The sequence below is a fragment of the Vicugna pacos genome, chromosome 2 (assembly GCF_048564905.1).
Source record: "Vicugna pacos chromosome 2, VicPac4, whole genome shotgun sequence".
Classification (NCBI taxonomy): Eukaryota; Metazoa; Chordata; class Mammalia; order Artiodactyla; family Camelidae; genus Vicugna; species Vicugna pacos.
This window is the reverse complement of record NC_132988.1, coordinates 87,768,570-87,788,536: the sequence shown is the minus strand read 5'-3', so window position 1 is coordinate 87,788,536 and position 19,967 is coordinate 87,768,570. Positions and strand designations below refer to the sequence as shown.

Here is a 19,967-nt window from a genome sequence, read left to right as displayed (position 1 = left end):
TTCCCTTAGCTAATATCTGAAAAATCATCCAGGGCAGTGATGAACAATCGACTGTGCTGAGCATTCCGTGGGGATGTCAACAGTGCACAGATAAGAGCATGGCAGCCGTGTTCATTACCATCAGCAGCTGATGAAGGGGAGTTCATGGATAAAACATCAGAGAGGGCTGGGAAGTCTACATTAGAACTGAATGTTAATGATTAATCGGCATCCCTAAAAAAGCATGGCAGAAGTCAGCCTTAGACAAGAGATAAAAGCCTTGTTCTGGGAGGAATATCTTTTGTGCTTATGATACATGCTTAAGCTGTTGCTTGTTATTGTTGGTTCTTTTTTTTTTTTTGATTAGCAAGATTGTATTTATTTATTTTATTTATTTTTAATATCTATTTTTATTGACATATAGTCAGTTTACAATGTTGTGTCAATTTCTGATGCTTGTTATGTGGTACAGTGGGAAGAACTAGGAATTTAAAGTCAGACTCAGGTTCAAATTGCAGCTTCGACTTTTTCTAGAAGAGTCACTTTGAGCATCATCCCCTAAATTCAGAGACTCATCTATAAAAATAGAATATTAATCTCAACTTCATAGAGCTGTTGTGAGGTTTAAACAATGCAACATGTAAAAAGCACCTAATAAAGTGCCAGTCATACAGCTAAACATTCAGTAATAGCTCTTACTATTCAGTATTTAGCAGGGAAAAAATTAATAACTTAGTTAAAGAAAATAAAAATAAATATTAGGCATTGCATTATTCTATAATATGTTTTAAGTTACTTGATTTTCCCTATTTATTCAATTATATTTTTTACAATTTTTTAGGACTATTATGTACACTATTTCAGTTCATTATTTCAGCGGCCTTATTGACAATTTTCCTGCCCATCACATAGGTAAGGAGATTATCAAACTAGCTGATGAATTTGCTTAAAGATCCCAGGACTAATGAACAATGAATCTTTAACGAGACCCCAATTTCCTCAGTTCTCTTTTAGCCAAAGACTTAGTTGATAGCTCAGATGGTTTTAGTATGGTGTTAGCCTGGAGGTTTTGTTCCTAGTTGGGTCTTGTCTATATTCTTAATGCAAATCTTCTAAGCGATACATGTCTGGTATAGTTCCAAGGATGGCTGTGAAGCTGTATTAGAGGAAAATCAATCTTATTAGAAGTATTAGCTTTAGAATTCACAAGCCATTTTTTTCTACACTGCCAAAGGAATTCTTAAAGGTTTTTGGTTTTTGTCATTACATGGTATAAGGTTGTCAAGGTCCTTCTCTGCAGCACCATGTGCCACGTCACCTTTTAGCCAGAGCCACTCAAAGATTAGTAGAAGTTTGAACAGATGCTCAATGAGTTTAAGCCACTGAAAGTAGCCAATATGGATATTTCTGGAGCTCTTTGGTTCTGTCAATCTGACTTTAAGGTCTTAGTTGGTCCTTTTAAGAGTTTAAATTTTGTTCAATATTTAGAAAATGATTGTACCAAACATTTTCTAAATATTGAGTGCCTGTGGTTGCATTTTTATTTACTTTAGCAACTTAATCATATTAAGCTCAAGAGCATGGCATCATACAACACAAAAGATGCCATAAAACACCAGTACTTTTGGTATTTATATCTCTATGTATCTATCTATCTATGGAAGAGAAGAAAAGAGATTTATTGCAGCATTACTTTTAAGTTGTAAAAGAACCTGAAACAACTTCAATGACCATTAATAGAGTAATGATTAATTTCCATGTGGTAGTATATTGTGTAGCCATTAAGTGGAATGAGTCATATCTCTACCCATTGATTTGGAGGAATTTCTGGGCTGTCATTAAAAATAGAAAGATTCACAGAAGTGAATATAACATAATGCTATTTCTTAAACAATGACAAAAGTTCCAGATTTTGTGTATATATTCCTACATAGTTGCATAAGCATAAGCAACTAAATAAAAGGTTGCTTCCCAAGTTACTAATTAGTTAGTGAAAGAAAGTAGAATGAAGGGAGAGAGATTGAGAAATAAATACAAATAGACAAACAAATAAACAAATAAATATCAGTGGGAAAAGATAGCAATGCTTATGATAAAAAGTAGCATATATAGAATGACATTATTTATTTTAAAGTAGATAGAAAAATACATACCAAAATGTTGATGATGATGATCTCTGAATGGAAAATTAAAACAAGCAAACAACAAAAAAAGATGGTACAGAAAACAGAAGATGGAACAAGAGGAGAGTGAACATGATAAAGCTGACATCTGGGCATTTTATTTGCTACCTATTCTATTTTGAGAGTTTCTCAGGGACTCCCCAGAGTTTGTTATCACAGTCTCTTTAGGATGATAATTGGATGGAAATCCATCTTTCTGTTAGGAGGTCTGAACATAATAAGGTTTCTGAGAGTGTCCTAAGGGTTCCTTCCTGGGAAAGTAAGTTAAAGCAATAAGAGATATCAGAAATCCTTGATTCTTGAGAGAGAGCTATTACTATAGCCCATAACAATCCCTCTTATTCCACCCTATTAGTTTTAAGTTAAGAGTTCTTAAGATCTCATTCTCCACCAACAAAAACAGTGCGAAACCTAGAATGTTTGCTATTGATTGCTTCCTTTTAAGGTCTATGCACTTTATGAGATCACAAACCACAAGAGAAAAGTGCCTTCCTGGGCTAGAAAATGAGCACAGATTTTTTTTTTTAAAATTGCTTCTAAGTAGTGTGTGTTTTGATAGAATCTTGGTTTAATTCTGATTCTCATATTCTTTCCCAGTTTAGCTTGCTTCATAGCCTGGCTTTTTTGAATTGCCATGCATACCACATGTTGATTACCATTCTGGTCATTTATTCATAGTCCAACTCAGGAATGTCAGCCAAAACCACCACATTCTGGATGTTGCACTAGATCCTCCATGCGTCTGATTTTATTTCTGCTCTTATTCAGATAGTGGGGAAAATGGAAACAGAAATTTTCTATGAATCTCTGGAACTCAGGAACTTTGAAAAAACTTAGTGTGTCATAGATAATTAATTATGTGATTTTAAATGTGAGCAGTTTATGCATCATTCTCATGATGAATTATCAAGCTAATATTTTATTGATAATTTTGAATATTGACTAACTTGGAAATGATCTCTTAAGTTTCTCTGAATAGAGATCTCGTTTTAAAGCTTTAACATAAATAGGCTTGTACTTCCAAAATGACAAGTTATTATGGGAACTGTCAATGAAATTTCATTTGATATAATTCAAAACATGTCTATTAATACTTTGTAGAAATTAACTATTAATCCATTCTTAAAGAGTACGTTTTTTTTGAACTCCATATGCTTTTCTTATCTCCCAGAAACATCAATTTTCTGTATTAGTGGAAATTATAGACTCATTAATCTTAAGTGATTAAAGAATGGAAATTCTGGATATTAATTATTTTGCTAACTGAAAGTCCCGATGTAAGTTATCTAAGGATAACCAATCGTTCAAAATGTAAGATGAGCTTGCACCAACATACTTAGTGTTTATCGAGTGCCCCAAATACATAGAACTACTTAATTCACATTCAGCTAACATATCTGAGCACCTGCTGTCACTGGTGCACTAAAAATATAAATCTTTGCCCTTGGAAAGGTCGAAATCTAGTGGGACTAGGAAATTATTACAAAATAAGTGCTACAATTAAAGCAGAAGTGTGTTCTGAGAGCCCGAAGGAGTGACTAATCTCAGAATCCGATTTCCCAGAGTGTCATCCTCTCACCGTCCACTGCCTCCATGGTGAGCTCACCCATTCCCACGCCCGCATCCATGACTCATGCCTCACAGAGCTTGTTTCTCCCTGAGCCCCATCCTCCCATGTCCTGGCCCATACCTACTTACTTGGCACCTCTACGTGCAAGTGCCACACCCACAACACAAAGCAGCCCATAATAAATTAGTCGTCCTCAGGCTCAAGTCTTCAATTCGTACTATTGTTTTCCATCTACTCACTTAGGCTGGAAACCCTGGAGTCACCCTTGATGCTCCCTTCTCTCTAGCCTCCCATTTCAAAAGGTCACCAAATTCTGCCTTAATGATTACTATTTCCTCTCCTCCACCTCCCCTTCGGTGCTGTGTTAACTCTGACTTATCTAACTATTCTTTAGGTGAATGCCAGAGCTTGTTAAACTGATAAACTCCTACTCAATAATCGTGTCTCCTCTAGTAGGCAGCTGCAAAGAAGAAAAGTACCCCAAGTTCTCTGAGTATTTGAGGGAGAAATTTGTGTATTTCATACAGGGAGCTGGTTACAAAGGTAACAGAAGGACTGAGAAGCCCGCAGAGGACAGTGGGACAGCTTGGAAATAAACAATGCTCAGTCTCACCTCCTGGCCCATGAGTTCCTTGAGGCAGGGAGGAAAAATACATTACTTGATGTTTTCTCCTCAGCATCTGGCATAATGCAATTCTTTAAATCTAGTAAACAATCATTAAATGTTGGCAGAATGAATTAGTCATTCTAATACCCAAAGATCTTTTGACTTGGAGATTTCTAGAAAGCTTTTCCTGTTTCAGGCCTAACCTTTCAATATATCCTACCATGGCCACAACTTGAATTGTTTGAGCTTCTGATTATTTAGATTCTGAAATGTACAGCCTTTAATCAGTCATTGTATGAAACGCGAATTTTATCACGTCCATTTTAAGGAATTGGATTCATTGTATGGGAAAACATTTAAAGAAAAGGAATCTTTACAGCTTCTAAAGTAGATACTAGATTACAAGTGCTGAAATTCTTAGATGGGTACAGTCTGTTTTATATAGTGAGAGTCTCCTGCTGTTCACTGCATTGGCACACAAGTTCACACTCCAGTTGTCATGTCAGTGTCATATGTGCCCATGTGATTTCCTTAGATGACTCTCACTGATAGGAACCCATAACTCTCAATGTTTTGGTTCACCCACAAGATTGGTTCATTCCAAAATTGTTCAGAGCACAACACAAGATTGACAAAAAGTCTGAACTATACAGATCGATAAACCAAATGGGGCTATTTAGGATGAGACAAAGGTAAAAAAAGATTATGTTCTCTGAGGCATAGCATAGGCTACCGTTGGTGAAAGAAAATCAATAATAAACAAGAACACGGGCTTTGGGAAAATGAGAATGCATGTATTTTAAAGATATTGTAACAAAACATGGCTAAGGACTAAGCACAATATATATGTGTATTGATAGTTAACATGATAGCAGATGATGTTAAGATAAAAGATTCTGGAGATACAATGATGAATTTCTGCTGCAGAATCCACTTAATGGTGACACTGATACATAAAACACATTTAAACAGGAGGTTCCATTAGAAACAGATGTTGTGTGGTTCATCTCAATTACAACCTAAATTGGTTTATTTATCAGGCGATTTTTCAGTAAACTTTGTTTTCATGAGATGCAGGTTGTGTGGGGCTCCTTGTTTTGTTTTGCTTTGTTCTCCTATCCTTGTAAGATGCTTGTTGCCAGCATCTACATTTAGTCTCATGTTACTTTATTGATAATTGTCATTGTGTTTGATAGAGAATTGTCTCCATAGAAGTAAATATGTTCCCCTTCTCTCTCCTTGCTCTCTTAGTTAATAAATAAAATCAAATGTGCCTCCCTCTTTTTTTCCCAGTTACTTAACATCTCTGAGTCTTAGATTTCTCATAATACCTCCCATTTTTGAAATCAGGGCCAGATGATTGTTTGAGGTTTTTGTGGGTTTTTAAGATGTGTATAGTTATTGTTTAATGAGATTCTGAAATGGATGTTGATCAGCATAAATATTATGACTTTTTTGGTTGGAGGAAATAAAGATGGAACCAACTTAGCACAAGGACAGTGGGGCTTGTTGTAATAATACAAAGAGGGCTCATAGGAGGTTGAAGTACTGAACATGGTCAGGCCTCACAAGAACTAGAAAGAGGAAGCAGAAAGTCTATGTGAACTTGGTCATTCAGTCTCTCTAACAATGTCAGACTCTCCCCCTTATGGCTATTTTCTGCATCTTTCTCCACTTTCTTTCTTCCTTTGCAGGCTGGCTTCCTCTTTCTATTCATAGTCTCTCCTCTCTTATAACCTCATAATAGCAGTGCAGTGCTAGTTCTGTCATGACCTTTGCACTTGGTCCTACATCTGCTGTCTCAGATCCTTTATCCAACAGCAAATTTCTGGGAGAGGACTGTGATTGGCCTGTCTTTTTTTTTTTTTTTTTTGACCCAGGCACAGGTTTATCACCTGCCTATGGATCAGCTGGTCTTAAATTAGACATTTACTCTCCATTCTGAAGGGGGAGGAGGGCAGAATTCTATGATATAGAACATGGTCATGGTCAGTCAGCAGGGACTGTAGGCAGGGCAGTTTCCATCACAGAATGTCCTGTAGAAGTGAGGCACAGCTCTACTACAGTCAGCCTTTGGGGAAAGCAGCCTCAGCCTTGGAAAGAGGAGATCTGAGTTCAACTGAACTGGCATAAATATTTCACAAGGAACAGGAATTTGTGCTTGGGACCCCTTATGATGTGTACAATCAAATCAATGAAAGATAAAATACAAGTGTGTGCAAGGGCCTTGGTTCTTTCAAACATGTATACATATTTCTTGAAAGCAGTTTGAAAAGGAAGGACTGCTCATATGATCCTTCTGAGTAGACACAATATTAGTAGATGTTAAAGCAGTATTTTGTCTCTTCACTATCAAATTAGTTTCAGACACGTGCTGATTGTGGAGGCAACTAATAAGAGATTTTCACTTTTCCAGCCCACTGTGAAGTCTTCTTAGAGTGCATTCTGGTAAGATGCATACCTCAGTAAATTTGCCTAAACCATATAATTTTTTCCGTATTTTGATGTTAGATAGTTAATGGATTTGCATCAAATGCTTTCCTTACATTAAAGTGGCAAATTATAAATCATTTAAGGCTAACATTCCTTACACAAAGTTTTGAGGGATATGTTGAAAGCTCAAATTGACATGTTAATGATGATAAGGAATTTTGAAATATTTTACTAATCTTGAAAAGAAAGATATTTTCATGTAAGGCAGAGTTTCTTAACCTTGACACTATGGACATTTGGAGCCAGATGATTCTTTGTTGTGGAGGGCTGTGCTGTGCAGTCCGTAAGGCTGGGGAGCATCCCTAGCCTTTACCCTTAGATGCTCGTGTTACCTAGTTCAAGCTGGTGCTGCTCACCACACAACAGGCCAATACATCACGAGACAAGGTGTTGGGGCAAGGAATAGTGATTTTATTCAAAAAGCCTACAGACAGAGAAGATAGCAGACTAGCATCCCAAAGAACCTTCTTCTCTGAGTTAGAATTCAGGCTTCTTTTATACTTAAAGGGAATATGGCTGGTTGTTGAAGACTTCTTGGTACTGGAATCCTTTGTTCTTGCAGCTGTCCATAGAGGGCCGGGCACAATGTTCCCGTAAAACTCCAATAAGACAATTGTTATTTTCTGTCCTGCAACTTTTTATCTCTATATGAATGAAAGAGTGTTAAATCTTTAAAGATCAAGCCCTGGAGGCAGAGTATTGTGGCAGGACCATTATTTGTATTTCAGGCCATAGGCAACATTCTCTTACAAAGGTGCGGAGACAGCGTGACTAAGCGCAGGCCAAGGGCACGAAGGTTAAAGCTGAAAGAATAGTTCCAATATGGAGTCAGGTCTGTTCTTCTCTGCTATACTAGCAGCACTCACATTACTCCCAGCTGTGACAACCAAAACTGTCTCCAGACATAGCTAAATGTCCTTTAGGGGGCAAAATCGCCCTGAGTTTCAAACTACTGATCTAAAAAAAAATGTTGCCTCTTTCTGACTGGCTTATTTCACTAAGCATAGTACCCTCCAGGTCCACCCATGTTACAAATGGCAATACCACACCTTTATCCATTCATCTGTTGATGGACACTTAGGTTCCTTCCGTATCTTAGAAAGACAAATACTATATGCTATCACTTATATGTGGAATCTAAAAAATAAAATAAATGAATGAATATTACAAAACAGAAACAGACTCAAGGATGTAGAGAACAGACTAGTGATTACCAGGGGAGAGAAGGAAGGAAGGGGAGAGGGGCAAGATACAGGAAGGGGATTAAGAGGTACAAACTACTATGTATAAAATAAAAATGCTACAAGGACATATTGTACAGCACAGGGAACATAGCCAATATTTTATAATAACTTTAAATGGAATATTATCTATAAAAATTTTGAATAACTACATTATACACCTAAAACTAATATAATATTACATATCACTTATATTTCAATAAAATAAATAAGTAAATAAATAAACAAATAAAAGACTGTTACCTTTATTCTCCAAAAAAGTTACTTTCACTTATTAGAAATATTTTCATATTCCTTTCAACGTTTTTAGATTTTTAAAAAGTGTGTTTTTTGGAGTTTAACTGAGCACCACTAATTTGGTATTGTCTACCCTGCTTTTCCTCAGTGAATCAGATTCTCTCATGCCTGAATTAGCCTGACCAATTTCATTAGCAATCTCATACCAGTTAATCCCATTAATTTGCCTCACTGTCAAAGAGTCCCCTATGGCCCATAGCTTCTAAATATGTCACATTTTCTCAAAGGAGTAGCTTGCACACTTGAGAAAGCTGGTTGAACACTTACAATACACTTGGAAGAAAAATGAATTTAGCATTCTCTGCCAAAGTATCAATACCTTTAATTTCTTTCTGAAAACTTTCCATCCTCTTCGGAGTGCTCATACTTTGGACTAATGAAGTCTTAATAGAAAATCTGTTGCATCAGAGAACAAAATACAACAATTTTAAGCCTTTCTTTTCCATCTAAAAATAGAATACACCAAAATAATATCATAGGCTTTATTATATGCAGATGTCACTATTAATATTTACAATGGGGTGCAGATAGAAAAAATAATTTACTTAAAATTCAGTAAGTAGTTTCCCAGAGATGTAAACCTTAAATTCTCTCTGAAAGGGTTTGCCTATCTCACCAGGTTGTGAGAACATAGTGTAATAATAGATACAAGAGGCTGAGAAAACCACAGAGCAAAGCACACTCTCTAGGAGGAGGAAGGAGATTATTGTCATGCAGAAGGTAAGATATACATAGTGAGGAGATATTGCTCTCTTTTAAGTCTTTCCACATTGTTTCATTATTATCATCACAATTATCATTAGCTTCAAAAAGTGTTTTTTAAGTTATCAAGCTCACAGATCCATATTTCCATTTATCATGGAAGCAAGCCCTAGATTAAGATAACCCTGGAAATGCATAAGAAGGAACGTTCTGAAGGGTGCTTGGTCCACATTACCCACTTCCAAATGTGAGATACTAGCACACATACATTTTCACTGAATTACTTCTTATTACAAACAGGATAAACTATTGCTTTAACTGAGAATCATGATGTGATTTTTAGTCAATACTTATTTAAAGCAGAGTGAGTGGTATAGAGCAAACATCTCACTATATGTGTATAGTTCTCTCTTTACAGGAGACAAAACGGTTTCCAGAACGAGAAGGGGGAAAAGTCTATACACAGACACACAGACACAGACACAGACACAGACACAGACACAGACACACACACACACACACACGTACAATCTATGCAGATTACTCATGTTTACATTCTTTTCTCCTTCCACTCTTCATTATTTACTTACCACAAACATATTTTAATTACAGCATTAATTATTACAACATTATTTGTCATTTTGATCATTTGTACTTTACAATCAGTTTTTTCCCATCACACATTAACACTTTCTTTATTGAGGACAATGTGTGGAATAAGGATATTGCCTCATGGTCTCATTGTGAGGAACTCCTCTGTAGCACTCATGAGAGCTGGAGGTTAATGAGTATTCAGCGTTGAGTACTAAAACACATATCCCATTGCTGATGGTGCTGATCCTCGTGGCAAAATTTGCAATAACGTATCTTTAGCCAGTTGTTCATTTTCTTACTTTGGCTGAATTGCAGAAAAGATCACAGCAACAAGACTTACAGTTGCTCACAGACGATTGTTTATTTTCACGGTCAATAGGCTCCTTCAGCCAGCCTACTTCTTTTATAAACATCTTGTAACAAGTAGAAATGCTTATGAAAATGAATATATACACTCCAAGTAATTTGAAAGTGTGATATTAATCTTTAAATAGAAGAGAGCAATTTTGAAGATAATATATTTGTTTAGTATGTTACAGTTTCTAAAGTACCTGCACCATCATGTTCCCAAGTAATACTTGCAATAAGCCAGGAAAGTGCTATTATTTTTATTTTGAGAAATGAGACATCTGAGATAGGAGGGGTTAAGGTAGTTGCCCATGGTTACTGAGCTTTACATGTGGTAGGTTTTGTAATCAAGGTATTTTAGAATCTGTCCAATTCATTTTCCTCTGAAAAAGGTCTGATGCTAAGAGCTTGAAGAGGATGCAAATGAGAGGGGTACCAAGGGAGAAGAGAAGTGTATATAACCCTGTGGGTTCTCTTAGCCTGTTAAATGAAGGTAAGGTAGAAGGAGGTTTCAGACCTTTAAAAGGGGTATGATATGATTAATAGCAAAAAGCAAATGTCCTTGTCATTAAACAAAAAGGATGGCTTCAAAGTATTGCAAGATTGTTTCTTATAAGCGTTCTCCAGCAAAGTGGTAAAAGGACATTGGAACTCATTATCTGGAACAAATGTTGTCTTATCCTTTAAGATATTCCAGAAATGTCTAAATATCCCTCTAGGGATCTAGATGAAGTGTGGTTTGCCCAGATGTAAGGCACTGTCTGAGTCAATGTTTCTCAAATAGTGGCCTATAAAACAGTGGAGTACAGAGTTGTGCAGGAATTATGTACATTTTTCTTAATTATTACTAAAGCATTCAGAGTCATTATTGACAGATAAATGTCCTTTAAAAGAAAAAGTGAACCTTCTGTTTTTATTATATTGGGATTCACATCTTAAGACTTTATGATCTTCCTGCTACCTCTTATTCTTTTAATGGACAATTACACTGTGTATTAATAGAGTTCTTTGAAAACAGACAGCTAAAGCTCTAAGGTAATTACCCACATTCCTCTCCTGTAACCTTGGCGCCTTTATTGAGTCTGAATCTTTCTGTCACTGCCAAGGGAAACTTGGGCAGAAAGAAAAGTGCAAAGGTACATCCTTAGGGTGACCTTTTACAGGAGGTGAGGAAACCAACTTAAGTACAACCCCAACTCTGAACCCAAGTCAATTCCTGAATCAAAGCAGGAATGAGATGAGAGGGGAATAGTTGACCGGTTCCACCAGTGACGGCAGTTCTCAGGCCAAATATCTCCATCCACATGTGCTGTATCAATTACTTTTCAGGACTGATAGACAAGTTGTAATTTGCTAGAAAGATCGAGATAATGGAAATTGAGGACCTTTATATTCATTCGAAAAACCTTTGCAGTTTGGAACACATCCTCTCCTTTTAAGTGCACCCATTTTTAGTTAGTATTTAACAAACACCCCCCCCTTCAAAACAGTACTATAAATATGATATCCAGAGGTAGATTTCTGTAAACATGAATGTCTGGGTCAAACTTCCCTTTATGACCTTCCCTATGATATCATTGCCTTAACTTCAAATCTTAAAATTCAAGTAAATAGATTCACTCTATATTGGCAAGAATGCCTCTGCGTGTGTTCAGTTATTATTCTAGTACTTCTAACCTATTGGCTGTCCTATACTTGGGGGTGCAAATTTCAATATATGCAAATGGAACTTCTTAGGGAACCTGCAGAATGGTAGGTCTCTGGGCATCCACAGTACCACAGGCTAACACGTTCTTAACAAAAGGTCTTAGGTGGTGATGATGATGGTGATAGTCAAATTCTTTTTTTGTTTGTTTCCTTTCTTTTACAGGATTATACACTCACCATGTATTTCCAGCAGTCTTGGAAAGACAAAAGGCTTTCTTATTCTGGAATCCCACTAAACCTCACACTAGACAATAGGGTGGCTGACCAACTCTGGGTACCAGATACCTACTTTCTGAATGACAAGAAATCATTTGTGCATGGGGTTACGGTGAAAAATCGAATGATCCGACTGCATCCTGATGGAACAGTTCTCTATGGACTCCGGTAAGCAGCTTTGTGTTGCATGTTTTATTGTTGTTGTTTGTGTTGTTGTTTAATTTTTTTTACTTTTGGAAATGAGCAGAGGGGAGAGGGGCAAGTAGGTGAATAGTCTCCTTAATCTGTATAAGAAAATTATATTAAAGATCAGAAAATCTTAGAACAATTTAAGCTAAATGTAGACAACTTTTTCCATCAAAGGTAAGTGAATTATTTGCCCTGACCTTCAAATAATAAACAGAGGAATAAGAATGTATATCTTTGTTAGATTTCACACTGAGCTCATTCTAGAAGTTAATACCTTTTTTTCGCCAATTGTTTGATTACCTCAGAGCCACTCAGACTCATTTATAATGTGTTCTAGGTATTCAGTGTAGCTACTTCATTATGAAGTGGAATCGGGAAACAATATTTTGGAGAAATAGGAAGATACTGTGGGGCATCTTTGAGAAGATCCATAGTGATTTATTCCTTTAAATTCTCTGTGTTTTCACTTTTACTTCTATGTATATGATCCACATTAAATTGATTTTTGTGTCTTTTATGAGTTAGGGGTTGAGGTTCAATTTTTTCCATACTGCTATCTAGTTATTCTAGCACTATTTATTGAAAAGACTTTGCTTTTTCCCATCAGATTATGTTGGTACCTTTGACTAGGTAAGTAGGGATCTATTTCTAGGTTCCATTCTGTTCCACTGTTCTTTTTGTCCATCCTTAGACAGTATCACACTATTTCAATCACCATAGCTATATGGTAAGCCATGAAGTCACATAATGCAAGTCCTTCAACTTCATATTTACTGCATAAGATTTCTTTTGAAATTCTAGGTCCTTTGACCCTCCCTATGACTTCTAGAATCAACTTGTTGATTTCTACCCCCCAAAAAAGCCTCCTGGAATTATAATTGCAATTGCATTGAATCTATATGCTGGTCTGGGGAGAAATGACATTTTAAAACTATCAAGTTTTCTAATCCATGAATATAATGTATCTTTATTTAGGTTATCTTTAATTTCTATCAGCCATGTTTTGCATAATAGTACATTTTGGTTTGTTTATTTTTGAAGAATCAAATATAAAAGAAGTATTACATATTGACAGAGATCTGTTATTAACCTTCATGCAGTTAAGGGTTTATTAAAACTTTTAGGCTACAATTTAAGTCATCTTACAGTTTTACCAAAGGAATATTTAAATTGTGACATGTTATTGTAGAACATGTAGAGTGGTGGTTCTTTAACCTTTGTTGTCACCTTTTGTGATCCCTTTGAGAAGCTGATGAAATTTTCCTATCATTTTAGAGTGTTCATTAGCCCCCTGAAATCCTTATATAGCATCAGTGCCAAGCTAAAACTGTAGTTAAGGGCCAAAAGTCTACAATTAATGTGCGTCCAATATCCAAAAACAATATACAAGTGAAGAGAATGTATCTATGATAAAACTTTTGAATGTAACCTAATGGTGGGTTACATAGTTGATAGCTTTGGTCTTCATTTGCACAGTAAAATAGCATCAGTTGATCTTGGCAAAATGATCTTTGGAATTTTCCCATTCTTTCAGTACCCTAGGAGTTTCAGCTCTAGCTAAATATCTCTGACCTAAAATCCTCTCAGAAAACTGGTGAATAAACTAACAATTCCCTTGAGTGTGCTGATACCACAATAGACAAAAATCTACCAATTCAAGAGCCATGGTGATCATTAGTGATGGTTCAGACACTGGAAATCAATTGTAATTTTTTAACTACCTATGTATCTTCTATTATATATAACTAAAGTATGAAGTGATGAAATCTCTTTCTAAAGTATGCTGGGAGAATAATACTATGACCCAACTTTGTAGATTGATCAACCACAACATGTATATTCACTGTAAGTGATTAATCAAGAGTGTATGAAAGGTTATTTTGTTTTAAAAAAAAAAAAGGAGTAGCTTTTTTGCAAGCAAAAATGTGGGTTGCACTCTCAGCTTACAGAGTCTCAGTCCAGGCAGTTTCTAAATGATTGGCAGTCTCTACCAATGGTAGTGCTGCACAGGAAGAAACATATTTGAGAACCATAAAGTTGAACACACTTCATTTTAAACTGAGAAAACTAAGGCACAAAGAGGGCAAGGGTCTGATCCAAGGGCACACAAGATAATGACAGAATTAGGACTAAAATCCAGGTATCCTGATGCCCATACCTGTGCTTTTCTCACCCCACTGTCTTTCAAATACTCTTAGAAGTCAGCACTTTCTTCCTAGTTGATAACATTGCTTTCACTCTTTGGAGCCAACCCAGGTCTTCGTAGCTAGGAGCCTTCCAACAGATCTCCCAAAGGAAAACACAAATCCTTCATCTGTTATCTGGACTCTGATCTCTTTCTAGCCGCAGCTTTCTCCATGAGAGCCTCACATTAGTTCTGGTATCTTTCCTCTCCTTCCCTGCCTTCCTCTCTATCTTGTCCCTCACAGCTTTAGTTTTCTTTTCCCTAGAGGTTATAAGTATCCTGGAGAAACCATAAAGTATCACAAAAAAAGCATGACGTCTGAATTCAGAGCACCAAAATTGGGCTCAAACCACCACCATTTTCTGATTGCTTGACCTTGAACAAGTGATATAAATTTACTGAAACTTACTTAGTTTTATCATCTGCAATAATGGGCTAATAACCCCTGATTCAGTATTGGGGAGTTCTTAAGAAATAATGAATATGTTAATACATGATAAATACTAAATTATATTTTTCTAAAGTTATTTGCCTGAGATAGCCTTATTAAGTATCAAAATAACTGTGTGCTGAGGGTGGTTCTCTAACTCCCAGGGGTGTCCGTGACCAGAACAGAGACACTGCTGCCCAACTGAGAAAACATTCATTGAGTGCCTATTATGTACAATACACCCTGGGAATAATTCTCCAGAAGTCTGATAGAAATTTGTCACGTGGCGAGTGGAAGCACCTGAGACTTTGAGTCAAAGAGACTTGTGGTCTGACTAGGTTTTGCCCTTTCCTCTCTCTGGACTTCAGATTTCTCAATCTGAAAGAGAAAGGAGTTGGACAAAATCATCCCTAAATTCTCCTGCAAACCTAAATTTCGCTGCTTCTACGATCCTATATTATGGCTTGTTCATTTTAGGTCCTCTGCGATAACATTTCCTAGGCTTAGAAAGGACAATCTGCACTTTTTTTGTAAATTGCCTTTTCCGGAGTAACTGCCATCTATTGCTTCCTAAGCACATGCACTAGAAAGTCCTTGTAGTATAACATAGATATTTACATATTTATGGCTGCACTTACTGTAGAGAATGAAAGTTCTTCACTTATCCATAATTCCAGCTAATAGTCATCATGAAATGAGACCATGCATTAATGAATTGTTTTTAGCAATGATGGGATCAGTGGGATTTTCTGAATGCAATTGAAAGCATTTTTCCCCCCATGGATGCAGAAAAAATTATTTTATTTTATTTTATTTTTATTGAAGTGTAGATGATTTACAATGTTAGTCACCTGAAAACCTTTTTAACCAGGAACTCCATAATCATGACACCATATCATTTAACTGAATCAAATTTTTGCTACATTAAATTTCAGTAGGAGGTGCTAAACTTGGCTCATATGAAGCCACAAGAATAGAGTTAGACATTTTTTATTTTTGTGAACTGTGTCAAAATCATATTTTACACCTCAGGGATGGCGCACAGCTGTGTAAACACCCTAAAAGAAGAGAGTGGTGTCTGATGGGGGCCTGGTACTTCTAGAAGAGCCAGGCTACTGTGCAACGGGCATTCAGCACATAGAAGAGACTGTAATCCACTGGGTTCTTACTCTTGAATTACCTTCGCTGCCACAAAATGCGTTACACCAGGGAATTATCCTGCAATCACTATTAGATAGATAAAGGATGGATGTCTGTGATGTGGTGTAAGATGTGGCAGGAGACAGGACTTATGTTGGTGGTCTATGAACCCTCCACCTTGATCCTGTCAAGGGACATAATGTCATTTCCTTTCTTACTCAGAAGTGGAGACTATCGACTCCCTCAGTGTCACACATCAAATCCTTAAAATTCTTCTGTCTTTCTTCCCCTCCTTCCATATAACTCTGAGAGAAGTTTTCATCTTCTTTCTAAGGCTAATCTCGCCATGTATGCATTTAATCTTATTGCTGGACACTCTTCTGATTTTGCTCCCTTCTTTTATCAAATCTTCAGTCTTCCCTCTGCTGACTCCTCTACGATTTTCTCTTCAAGCACGAGTCCTTGAAGAGCTTTGGTTTCCATTATTTCCTCATTTACTCCTTCATCTCCGAAAGCACAACTCCCACCCATGCTTCTTTCCTAAAGCAACTCTGTCAAAAATCACCAGAACCATTGCTGGTAGTCAGTCTATACTCTTGACTTCTCTGAATGATTTAAGAGTGGTGATTGACTTTGACTTCAGGATTTCCAAGATTCACACAATTTACTCATTATTCTCATTCTTCTGTCTTTTTGTTATTCTAGCACTGTTTCCTCTTTTGCTCTAATTGTGAACAAGAGGGATTCCTTGTGGTTTAAATAACTCATTGAATTTAACAGCTTAAGTATCTAAAATATGAAGTCATTGAGTTCAGAAAAATATTTGTAATTGCTTACTGAGCATCTATATTGGATGTCTGACTGCCAGTTATTCCTGACTTGAACCCCGTTTCGTGTTATCTGTTTCTCCTAAAATCAGGTCTTCCTCCTTACACACCTGCTAACAAAATCATCCTCCTCCCAGTCAATAGGCATAAACTTGTAAGCATCTTTGTATTTCATTTGTCCCAAGATTCAGTCTGTTGCTTTTGCTCGAACATCTCCATTTCCAAATCACTTCCATCACCTCAGTTAATATCCCTAGTATCTTTCACTTCCTGGCCAGTTTCCTGTCTTAATTTTACCTGTTCTCATCCCTGCCATTATATTCTTCCTATAGTGCATATCAGGTCATATCAATCCCACACTAAAAAAAAAAAAAAAGCAAAGACAAAAAAAAAATTAACAATGTCTCCATGGTCTCTGTAAAATTAATTCTCTGTCTGGAATCTGAGACCCTGTGTATATGACCAAATGTTTTTCCCACATTATTATCCATTTCTTTCCTCTATTCTTTCCTCCATGAAGCCTAAACTTTTATGAAACAATTTACTTATTTCTCTAACCACATCTAGGGCATTTCAAATCAAGTCTGTCCCAAATGTACATAGGTCATATTTATACTAAAATACTATTAGCTGTTTATTTGAACGTCACATTCAACTGGGCATCCTGTATTTCATGTGGGAAACCTACAGCCCTGCTCACATGCCCTTCTATCTCTACCCCCAGTTTCACCCACTCCATCACGTTCTCGCTTCTCTGAAAAGCCACTCTCAAATTTTACTTTCTCCATGAGGACTTTTACAACATTTCCAACCAGATAAAAACACTCCTTCTCATTTGATACCTTACTTCACTTTAATCTCCTAAAGGCCCATGAGATTTGTAACTCTCTTAAGATGTTTTATCTTTCTGTGTCTTAGAGTTATCTCCTTGTGATGCAAACAAGACTGTATATTTGTCAAAAATGGGAACTGTACTTCTTTAACCTTCGTCTCCTCTCTCTCAAACCAAATAAATGTTTGAAAAATTGAAATGAAAATTTGTAGGATGTGGTCACCTGACTCATGATAGTTGTCAGCTGCAACGTTTCCTATCTCTAAATGATGGCTTTTAACCAACGAGCAATTATCACTATTAATGAACAGATGTGTCCTGCCTCTTGTCCAAACACGATCCAGCTGGCTGAAAACACTAATTCTCTCCAAGGCCCAGCCCTGTGGGTGCTGCAAGATTGTGTTTATCTTTCCCTGAAAATGGCAGGCATGGAATGATTTAATTCTGGGAAGACATTCAGTGGCGTATTTAACTTCCTTAATCTGCCCTTCCTTTTACCTTCCCCTCCTAACCCTTGCCTGAGCTTTGCTTTCAAACTTCCATCATCTTATTTTCCTGCATTTCCTAGCAAAGCCCAGGCCCAGAGCCACGTGGTTTCAAAGGGCTACATGAGGATGGGGAACGGGATGGGTAGTGTAAAGCAAAGCATACCAGCTCAGTACTGGCTCACAATGGGACTCCACAGGTGTGTTGCAGAGTGGGGGGGTGGGCTTGTGTGCACACACTAAGCACATACGGAGTAAGATGCATCATTTGAACTATTATTGACAGCAATTGTATCATGAAATTCAATCATTACCCAGGTATACAAATAATTGAACTATTTTATACATCAGGCACTATGCTAAGTGTTCTACCTATATTGTTGCATTTCATCTTTACCACAACACTATGAAGTTTGTACTATTATTATGCTAATTTTACAGATAACCAACACTAGGAGAGCTGAAGTAATTTTTCCTGTCTCCTAATTTATTATTAACTTTTTAAAAACAGGTTCAAACAGGTCTGAACATTGCATTTCGCTGATAAATTTATCTAAAATCTCTTTTACTCTAAAAGTTTCCCATTCCTTTATTTTCCTCCTGTAAATTTTTTTTTAAGAAACCATGCTTTTTTGTGTGATTACATCCACTTGTTGTAAATGTGTTCCTTTATGCCCCATATCTGAGGCTTGGTCGGGTTTGAATTAGTTATTTTGTTGTGCTTTGGCGAGTCTGCTTCCTAAAGCAGCCCTACTGTGTACTTTAATCGGGAGACAAGAAACACCTGCCTGTGTCTGTTTTTGTGATGTGAAGACTGATGTGCTGACTGAGGCACTGACCATCTGATCTGTCCATTATAATAATCCCATCAATTTGTATGTAACAGTACTTGTTTGCTAGGACTGCTCTAGCGAAACGAGTGGCCTGAGCCACAGAAATGTATTGGCTCACAGTTTTGAAGTCACAAGGTTGGTTCCTCTCAAGGGCTGTGAGGGAAGGGTCTGTTCCAGGCCTCTCTCCTTAGCATACAGGTGACCAATTTCTCCCTGTGTCACCTCCCTTCTTGGGTCTCTCTGTGTCCCCTTCTTATAAGGACATCAGTCCTGTTGGATTAGGGCTCACCCTAATGACCTCGCTTTAATCTGATTACCTCCGTGAGGGCCCTGTCTCTAAACAGAGTCACATTCTGAGGTGCTGAACGTCGGGACATCAACATATGAAATTAGGGGGACACAATTCAGCCCCTAAAAGTAACAATTTTAGCAGCCACAGATAATCTCTGCTTAAACCTATTTAGAGTTTACAAAATGAGAATACTCTACCATCCCTTCCTTTTTTATTAACTGGATTATCCTCTAAAGGACTTTCCCTCACCAACTGTTTGGTCATCCTGAGGTCAAGTTGGTGCTGGAAGGCAAGATAAATGCTTGACTGTTTCCCTTTATGTAGCAGTTCTCTAAACAAGTTGTTTCCCTAGAGCCCCCTAGATGTGAGCACTGAGGTTCGGCGTTTTGGTTTTTTTGTGTTTATCACTATGAGGTCACAGGTGACAGCAGGTGTGTCTGATTCAGTCCACAGCAGCTATGGTTATTTTTGATCCTCTCTTGTCCTATCTTTGCCCAGTGACAGCCCCTCCCTGTAAGTTGGCATCTGAGTTCTTTCAACCTGACCTCAGGAGTTGCTGATCGCCTCCTTGTCTTCTGGTGCATCAACTTGGACACTTTTTTGTCCCAGAAGAGAATAAAATATATCCTGAGTTCATACCGATATTTCTAGTTCAGATTTAGAATTACAGGGCTTTTATTCAATTTCTTTGATTTTGTATTTTGTTTCCTTCCTCTTCATTGAAAACATTGATTCTTAATGTATTAACATGATTATTTATTTACTTTGCCCTGTTTTATATATATATATATATGATTAATATATGTGTAATATATAT

The 19,967-nt window shown here is 37.0% G+C and overlaps 1 protein-coding gene across 1 annotated transcript in view; it reads left to right on the top strand.

The window, feature by feature from the left end:
- Window positions 1–19,967, top strand: part of GABRB1 (gamma-aminobutyric acid type A receptor subunit beta1) — a 328,236-nt gene that overhangs the window by 106,946 nt on the left and 201,323 nt on the right. Inside the window, exon 4 of the mRNA XM_072973678.1 lies at window positions 11,885–12,105. Within this exon, the coding sequence (XP_072829779.1) occupies window positions 11,885–12,105 (221 nt within the window). The remainder of the gene's footprint in view (window positions 1–11,884; window positions 12,106–19,967) is intronic.